General features: G+C 42.0%; 1 protein-coding gene and 1 pseudogene across 3 annotated transcripts in view; one reads left to right on the forward strand and one right to left on the reverse strand.

Moving 5' to 3' along the window:
- Wdr92 (WD repeat domain 92) overlaps positions 1 to 9,735 on the reverse strand; it is a 48,622-nt gene that overhangs the window by 33,784 nt on the left and 5,103 nt on the right. For 2 of the 3 annotated variants that reach the window (XR_003849667.1, XM_008833829.3), the window contains exons 2-4: positions 7,112 to 7,212; positions 5,393 to 5,523; positions 971 to 1,072 (exon numbers count right to left, since the gene is read on the reverse strand). Coding sequence is in view for 2 of the 3 variants with exons in the window: in XM_008833829.3 (XP_008832051.1) it covers positions 971 to 1,072; positions 5,393 to 5,523; positions 7,112 to 7,212 (334 nt within the window). In the remaining variant the exon portion in view is untranslated. Of the gene's footprint in view, positions 1 to 970; positions 1,073 to 5,392; positions 5,524 to 7,111; positions 7,213 to 7,692; positions 7,964 to 9,735 lie in introns of all 3 variants that reach the window. The other variant, XM_029563930.1, reaches the window with a different exon arrangement.
- LOC115070511 lies at positions 1,862 to 5,386 on the forward strand (annotated as a pseudogene).

The raw sequence follows: 9,735 nt of genomic DNA on the forward strand, positions 1-9,735 counted from the left end.
GCTCAATAGCTACCTATTATGTACAAGGCTCTGGGTCTGACTCTCAGTACTGCAACATAAATAATAATCCAACTTAGAAGAACAGAAGGCAGGATTGTAACCTCCAGGGTAGCCTGGGCTCTGAATTACATAGTAAGACCCTGAATCAAAATAAATAAATAAATAATAAAATAAATAAATACAAAGAAACAAATATGGCCTATATAGCAGTTGAAGGCAAGCATTAATAGATAAGATCACTATTCATTGTAAGTATATTAATAAGGGTCATGATTCTCAAACATAATAATTACACCTGGTGTGATGGCGCATGCCTTTAATCCCAGCATTTGGGAGGCAAAGGCAAGTGGATGGATCTCTGTGAGTTCAAGGCCAGCCTGGTCTACATAATGAGTTCCAGACTACCTGAGGCTACAGGGAGACCCTGTCTCAAAAAGACTTTAAAAAAAAAAAAAAGATAAAAGAAATAATTACATAATGGCATAACTGTTTTCTAGAAAGCATACTATGTAAAAAGTAAGATTTGCTAGGTTGTCATTGGCATTTGAGGTTCTACTTAGTTCCGTTAATGGCATGTGGTACTAAACTAGGTTAATATTATCTAATTACACAAAATCATATGATAATAGTAAATACTTTCTGACACTTAACACTCTCTGCATGTTCTAGGACCTTTAGCATTATTACCACACTGACTCCTCACTCAACACTACTAAGCAAATTCTCTTCGCTTTGGAACTATAACAACCAAGAAACAGGGAAGTTTGGTGACTTGCCCCAAGCCACACAATAAGTAGCACAGTCAAGATTCAAACCATGGCCTAGTGACTGGCATCAGCTACTAATGGCATTAGCTACATCTGCCTCAATATCCGTCTATTAAACCGACTTCGAAAACACTCCTGGGAATCTCCTAAGACACTGCTTGTTACCATCTGAACTTCAATGCAGAAGTTCTTCAACAGCTTACCAAATGTCACAGTCCAACAGTCTCTCCTGTTTTCTCCCTGTGCAGGCTCCATATTAGCAACAGGATCATCCTTTTGCCTTGAGTCCCATACCTTCACAGTTCCTGTCATGAATAAAAGTGAGTTGGCAAAATTCAATAGTCAATGATCACATTTCCTTTTTCCATTCTTTTTCCATGGTTTCCTATATGCATGTTAATATTATAGATGGCATGACATCTGAAAAAGATTCATATTTTTCTGACTTCTAATTGGTTAAGTTGTGGCTGATACCAGACATATAACCTATATGTTAGCATCTGACATTATTTCTAAATTAATAGATACACATAGAAAACCCTAACAATTATTCCCAAGTTATCTGCAATTTATGACTGACAAAGCAAATAGAAGTGTACAGTTCTTTTCCAAAAATTTATTTTTATGAGGGTTTTGTCTGCATGTATGTAGGTGCACCTGTGTCATGCTGTGCTCACGGAAGTCAGAAGAGTGTCAAATCCCCTCAAACTGGAGTTAGGAGATAGTTGTTAGCTGCCATGTGGGTACTGGGAACCAAACCCAGGTCCTCTGCAAGAGCAGCCAATGCTCTTAACCACTGAGCCATGTCTCTAACCCACACAAATGTACATTTCTAATCATGCCTTAACATGTTTAACAATCCTAAAGTTAATTTCAGTTCCCTGATAACTAATATTCATGTTCTAGAATAACAGTGTCATTGCCTATAAGTACAAATGCATATAACAAGATGGCTAAAAGGCATATATTTGAGAAAGCAGGGAAGGGCAAATAAATTCCCGAAAAAGATAATAAATTTGAGATTTATCTCCAGGGATAAAGCTGGTCATTAAAAAGGTTCCTATCCTCTCCCCCGTGTCCTCCGCTCACTCGCCCATGTCCTCCGCGCCACCGCGATCGCCCACCCCGCGGGCCCCCAGGATGAAGAAGGACGAGTCTTTCCTGGGCAAGTTGGGCGGCACGTTGGCGAGGAAGAAGGCAAGAGCGCCATCAACTCGCCCATGACCCCCGCCTTGGTGGACGTCCACCCTGAAGACACCCAGCTAGAGGAGAATGAAGAGCGTACCATGATTGACCCCACATCCAGAGACGACCCCAAGTTCAAGGAGCTAGTCAAGGTGCTCCTGGACTGGATCAATGACGTGTTGGCAGAGGAGCGCATCAATGTGAAACAGCTGGAGGAAGACTTGTACGATGGCCAGGTGCTGCAGAAGCTTCTAGAAAAACTGGCGGGGTGCAAGCTGAACGTGGCTGAGGTGACACAGTCTGAGATTGGACAGAAACAGAAGCTGCAGACAGTTCTGGAAGCCGTGAGGGACCTGCTGCGGCCCCATGGCTGGCCGCTGAGCTGGAATGTAGACTCCATTCACGGGAAGAACCTGGTGGCCATCCTCCACCTCCTCATCTCCCTGGCCCTGCACTTCAGGGCCCCCATCCGCCTTCCTGAACATGTCACCGTGCAGGTGGTGGTCGTCAGGAAACGGGAAGGCCTGCTGCACTCCAGCCACATCTCAGAGGAGCTGACCACAACCACAGAGATGATGATGGGCCGATTTGAGCGGGATGCCTTTGACACACTCTTCAACCATGCGCCTGACAAGCTCAACCTGGTGAAGAAGTCTCTCATCACCTTTGTGAACAAACATCTGAACAAGCTGAACTTGGAGGTGACTGACCTGGAGACCCAGGTAGGCAGTCCCTCTGCCCTGCGCTTCCAGCAGCTCTCAGCTCGGGTGGGGTGTGGGGACGGGTGGGACCAGAGCTTCGACCAGAAGGTCCACAACGTTGCCTTTGCTTTTGAGCTAATGTTGGATGGAGGGCTCAAGAAACCCAAGGCTTGCCCTGAAGATGTGGTGAACCTGGACCTCAAATCCACCCTGCGGGTCCTTTACAACCTATTCACCAAGTACAAAGATGTGGAGTGACAGCAGCTGACCCTGGTGGCTCTCCATCGATCCCCATTGCCTTCCCAAGGAGATGCCTCCCCAGGGAGGCCACAGGCTTCCAGTCCTGATGTGCCCCCTCCCTCCCCTCCCTCCTTCCTCCACTGTTTGCCTTGTGATTCCCCATCGGGTTAGGCCTTTGAAAACTCAGTGTGTAAATACCTGGCTGAGTTTGAGGCCTCACTTCATCTCTTTCCGGGAGATTCTGACTCTGTTTTCTGTGTCTCCATCAAAAGATGAAAAAGAACAAAGACTAGCTCCAGCCCTCAGCCAGCAAGGACGCCATCTTAGGGAGCAGTTATCCAGAGCAGGCTCTGCAGCCTCTGGCTCTGCAGCCCCAGCTCCAGGGACTTTGTCCTGCATGTCCTTGGGAAATCTCCCCAGGTTGGACTCTCCTTGGATGTGGGGTCTGTCTATTTAATGAAAAGGTTTTGAAGTCTGAACGACTTCTCTCCCAAGTCTCAGCAGCTGTCGATGCATGGCCAGTGTCCCCACCTGGCCTTCCTCTGGTTTCTTGGTTTTAACTGACCTTTCACATAAATGCTCATGATCTGGAATGGGCGGGTTCCCAGGGCAGCCTCACCGCATGTCTGGGTGTCTTGCTGGCTCTAAATGTGAAGCTGGAGCCAGAACCTTCCACCCCAGAGGCCCTGTTCAGGAATGAACCTGTTTTCAGAGACTTTACGAAAGGGCAGGGATCCATTTCGGGTGCAGCTGGACCATATGCTACTGAGTAACAGAAGTGAACATCCCACAGCTCCAAGCGCCGTTGTCTTTCTGAAGTGAGACCCGTCCCCACCCCCCATAGCATCACTGACCCCATGCCATCTTCAAGACTCCTGTCTCCAAATGCAACTTCCCTGACATCCAAGAAGTAGATTTGGGGGGTGTGACTCAGCTGGTAGTGGGGGGACATATGAAGAGTCCATCTCACTTCTCTCATCTCTCTGCTGACCCCCCTTCAGTGTTTCCTAGAAAAGAAAATGTTGGAACTCCAAAAAAAAGGGTTCCTATCCTATATGGAGGAAAAAAATTCCCACAAATATGACATGAGATCTTACTCTTCAGGGTTTATACAAATTGTTATGATCTGTAGTGAGTTTTCCATAACAAAATCAGCAAAGAAAACAAAAAGGCAATTCATAAAACAAAATTAATTAGTGGGCAAGCACAGACATTAACACAAGTGGGAAGAATCTATAAACTTACAGAGAAAGAAAATCAACGTCAGAAGGGAGTGCTAGAAATCAACCCTGTAGGTGGCTAGGTAAACAGGTACTATGAAGTATTTGGCAGTACATTTAGGAATCGTAAAATGTTCATTACCACAGACTTAATTACATAACAATAATCAATTATCATTATTTTAAGCCACTCTTCTAATAAGAAGCAAAAACTTAAAGCATGCTGAATGGTTATTACAGAAGAATAGCTTAGTGTGATGGAGTGTACAATGACATGTTTACAGCCTTACTAAAATAATGCTGTGGAAATACAAACATTTTCAGATAACAAATATTAAATGAAGATACACAATCATATTTATACTGCTACACACATACACACACACACACAAAAACAAAAACAAAAACAAAAAAAACATAAAGTTAGAAAGGTAAAGAAAAAAATGACGGTTGTAGCAGTACAATAAATTGCATGTCAATTTTCCTTCTATATTACGCATTACTTTTATGAAAAAATTTGGTTTCTTACACATAGCTGCTCTTGAGTATTTAGAAAATTATGTCTCACTTTTCTTTTAAAATAATCCTTTTCAAAGCTGGGTGTGGTGGCACATGCCTTTAATCCCAGCACTCAGGAGGCAGAGGCAGGTGGATCTCTGTTGAGTTCAAGGCCAGCATGGTCTACATAAGAGTTCCAGGCCAGGTAGGGATACAGTCTCAAAAAGATCAAAAAATAAAAATAAAAATCCTTTTCAAACAACTAACAGATCTACCCTCTATGAAAGAATAACTTTGTCCCCTTGAGAGTCATTCAGTCCAGATGGACCACAGACCTGTCCTCTGTTGGCCACTACAGTCAAAAGTCAAGCTGGTGGCTGTGGCACTTTCACAGTGCCCAGTGTGAGGTTACAGAACATCAGTTTTCATCCAGCTATCAACAGCACATGTCCACAAGTATTAGTACTTCTGCTTTTGAAAAGAAAACGAAGAGCTGCAACTGTATCACACCACCAGCTGCCTCAATAATCTGTAAAGACATCTTAAATTCTTCAAAATTCAGAGGAAACTATCCTTGCAGTTGTTGAAGTAACTCAACACTAAATACTCTATCTAAAAATATACAGAAGCCTGAAACAAACAAGGGATAAGCAATCAAACTTGTCTATCACACTATAAGTGCACAAGCGTCAAGGCAACCAAAGGGGATCTCCATGGAGAGAGGACACACTGCACAAATTTCCATTAGTTTTTTTTTAATACTTAAAATCCATTAACTCACCATCTCGGCTACCAGTCACAATTTCAGGTGCTCCTTCCCCAATTCCAAGTCCACCTATACCATCTATAGCATTTATAATTTCTTTGTGGCCCTTTACAGAATACACTGGGATCTCTGGAGCTTCCAGATTCCTAAACAAAAAAATAGGTACTTACACATGTCCTAAACATTGAAGCCAACTACTAAAATTTAAGAATGTACATTACACTTAAATTTTTGTTTAAAAATTAGACTTTTTGAGCCAAATGTGGTGGTTCACACCTCTAATCCCACCACTTGGGAGGCAGAAGCAGGGGGATCATGAGTCTGAGGACAGCCCAAGATACCAAGTCTGAGGCAATCCTGGGCCTCACAGAGTTCCAGGCCAGCACAGCTTACACAGGGAGACTATCTCAAAGCACCAAAAATAAATAATAAATAATTAGAATAAATAAATGAAAATAAGAATTTTTGCTGTAAAAGGTGATTTACATATTTACTTCTAAATTTTACCATCTAATTTTTGAGAAAGATTTGACATACACATTGGAGCAAAGATAGCCTCTTCAACAAATAGTATTGGGAAAACTGAATTCGCACATACAGAGAATGACAATAGATTCTATCTCTCAGCCTGTATTAAAACAAAACAAAACAAAACAAAAACAATTAAAAATGGATCAAAGACCTTAATGTAAGAATAGAAGCTTAAAAACTGCTAGAGGAAAGCCTAAGTAAAACACTTGAAGGTACAGGTATAGGCAAGGATTGTCTGAAAAGGACTCTAATAGCACAGGAGATAACTCCAGGAACTGAAAACAGCCTAGATGTCCATTAATGCATGTATGGATATAGATACACATAATGAAGTTTTATTCCGCCCTAAAGATAAATGAAATCACGGTATTTCCAGAAAGCATGGATTAAACTGGAAATCACTATGGTGATTTGAGGAAGACAAATACCATTTTTTTCCTCTTATATATGGAAAGCTAAATTAAGATTAAATAAATGCACACATAAATGTGTATGTTATATGTGTATCTATATATGTATGTGTAGGTCATAAAACTGGACAGGAGGGCTAAGGAGGTGTCTCAGCAAATAAAGGTGCTTGCTGCCAAGTTGGATGACTAGTGTTTGATCCCTGGATCATATATTGTGTAAGGAGAGAACCAACTCCCAGAAGCTGTCCTTTGCCCTCCATATGTGCGTGCATGTGTGCATGTGTGTGTGAGCACACATGCATGTATACACACACACACACACATGCACACATACACAGAGTAAACAGAATATGAAAAAATATTTAAAAAACAACAAAACAAAACTGGATCAGAGACAAGGAAGCACACACAGTAAGACTGTGTATCTGGGGCCAGGGCTGGCTAGAGAGATGGCTCCATGGTTAAGAACACCGGCTGGTCCTCCAGAGGATCAGGCTTCAGTTCCCTGCACACACCATGGTGGCTAACAACTGTCTATACCTCCAGTTTGAGGGGATATGATGCCCTCTTCTGGCCTCTGTGGGCACTGCAGGCATGGGTGCACCTACATACAGGCAGGCAAAACACTCATACACATAAAATTAAATAAATAAACCCCATATAAGCCTCATAATTTTATAATTTTTGAAGACATTAAAATAAATATTTTAAAATTATAATTCTCTTTTTGAAAGAGTAATGAGACACATTAAAGAACTGCTTCTCAATCTGAATACTGTTTAAAACATCTTACCATATATGAAGGTTTCCATCAAAATCTCCAGTGGCTAAATATCTTTGCTGTAATGAGGCTGCACCAAATGTTCCACATTTAATGGGCTTAGACTTTTCAATCTCGATAGAAAGAAGAAAGACAGGATACCTAATTTATATGCAGTTATTTATATCCACAATATTTATGACTTTATTACAGGGGTTATTATAAGATATGTAAAAGGCAATTAAAACATTTTCTGATAAATTATGTTTTTTCTTTATTCACTTTTCTATGATTTTAAAAATATGTCACTGTCAAAAAGAAAGGTTGTTTGTGTTTTGGTTTGTTTTTGTTCTTTTTTTTTTTTTTTTGAGAGAAGGTCTCACTTGGTAGTCCAAGCTGGCCTGGAACTCACTATGCTCCAGCCTAGTCTAACATTCAGTGATCCTCTTGCCTCGGTGTCCTGAGTACTGGAATTATAGGCATAAACCCCGACGTGGTAAATTCTAGGCCAGGCTGAGCTACAAAGTGATACCCTGTTTTAACCTTCCCCAATCAAAATTCTGAAAACTCTACCACCTCCATTAGTTTGCAAAAACAGAAGTCTCAATGCTTACCGTGCTATTCTCTGATCTCAGTAGAAATGCAGACATAATGAAGATATTGTTCTTTCCAAGTGGCTACAGGAACAGGATATTCCTGTCTTTTGTAGTTTTACCTACAGAACCTAGTAGGTGCTCAAGACTCTCTGAATGATGGTATTAAGATTAGGTTGAGTGTGGTGGCGCAGGCCTTTAATCTCAGCACTCGGGAGGCAGAGCTCTATGAGTTCGAGGCTAGCCTGGTTTACATAGCAAGTTCCAGGCTAGCTGGGGCTACAGGAAGACACTGTCTCAAAAAAAAAAAAAAAAAAAGAGAAACATTATTAATCCTTCAGACTCAGTGCTTGGGAGAGAAGCCGACATGGGAGCTCACTTCCTGGTTCTCCCTTTCTGTCCACCAGGATTGCACGTGCCATGTCTCTAACACTGTTTCTGATATCCTTTACATGCAATAATGGAAACAGCTTCCCTACACTGAACATCTATAGAAGAGACATAATTCTAGACATTTTTCTGAGAGATAATTTTTTCTGTTAGCAACAACATCTACATTACTGCAGACTAAGTGTTGGGAATGTTGAGAGTATCTTATTGAACCTAGAGCTAGGCTGGTGGCTAGCAATCCCCAGTCTCCACCATCGGCATTTGTGGAGTGACAAGTTCAAGCCCAGGCCCAGCTTTTTTAACGTGTGCTGAGGATTCAAACTCAGGTCCTCATACTTTCAAAGCAGGCACTCTTACTTCCTGAGCCTGAGCAATACCATTTTCAATATGACCATCCAAAGACCAAGGCAGATTTCAAGCTCCTTCTAAGGGAAGCGGCCTTCAGGCCTGTATGTGACATTTCATTAAGCAGCCCTACTCTGATAAGCCTGGGTATCATTAGAGGTACCAAAGAAATGCTCTAACCTGAAAAGGAACGGTGAACAAATGCCACTACTTTGGCACAGGGGTGATGTAAGGTTAATTTCAGATTTCTAGCCCTTGTTTCTTTGAACTCTAATTCATATATCTGAAAGACACACACACACACACACACAGTTTTAACATTCCCCCTCATGGTTTACCCCCTCTTTTTTCCCACAAAGCTTCCTTGTAGCTCCAGCAACATGATCTAGAACTTGCTATGTAGACCAGGCTGGTCTGAAATTCACAGAGATCCACCTGCCTCTGCCTCCTGAATGCTGGGATTAAAGGTGTGAACTACCATGCCCAGCAGAGTTTCCTTTCTTTTCTCTGTCTCTGTCTCTCTCATCAAAGAAATAGAAATTTATAAATAGTGGTCTACTGTTCAAGAATCTAATTCAAAATATATAAATATAGTAAAAATAATCTCAAGCATCACCATTTTGTCAACTCCCTGCAGCGTGGACTGCACTCTGCTCAGACATCTAAAAGCAGCATGTTTCCTCTTCCCTCAGACACCGACAGAAATCAGTAACTGAACTGAGAAGACACCAGTGAAACAAAAATTTTTACAGTACACAAAAGGGCTCCTTTTCTAATGCTGCTAAATTTTTTTTCCTATGGAAAACAGAAATTCAGTAACAAAATTTTTCTTGGTAAAAAATTAATTGGTTGGGGCTGGAGAGATGGCTCAGAGGTTAAGAGCACCAACAGCTCTTGCAGAGGGCCCAGGTTCAATTCCCAGCACCCACATGGTGGCTACGAACCATCCTTAACTCCAGTTCTAGGGGAATCTGAAGCCCTCTTCTGACCTCTGCGGCTGGGTTGTGGTACACAATTTATTTATTTATTTACTTTTGGTCTTTTGAGACAGGGTCTCCCTGTAGCCCCAGCTGTCCTGGAACTCACTATGTAGACCAGGCTTGAACTCACAGAGATCCCCCTGCCTCTGCCTCCGGAGTGTGGGATTAAAGGCGTGTGCCACCACGCCTGGCCAGTGGTGCACATCTTTAATCCCAGCACTTGGGAAGCAAAGGCTGGCGGATCTCTGAGACTTAAAGGTCAGTCTGGTCTACACAGCAAGTTCCAGGCTAGCCAGGGCTACAAAGTGAGACCCTGTCTCAAAAAAAAAAAAAAAAAAAAAAAAAAAAA

Source organism: Nannospalax galili, unplaced genomic scaffold, assembly GCF_000622305.1.
Source record: "Nannospalax galili isolate Female #2095 unplaced genomic scaffold, S.galili_v1.0 scaffold576, whole genome shotgun sequence".
In the NCBI taxonomy this organism is placed as follows: domain Eukaryota; kingdom Metazoa; phylum Chordata; class Mammalia; order Rodentia; family Spalacidae; genus Nannospalax; species Nannospalax galili.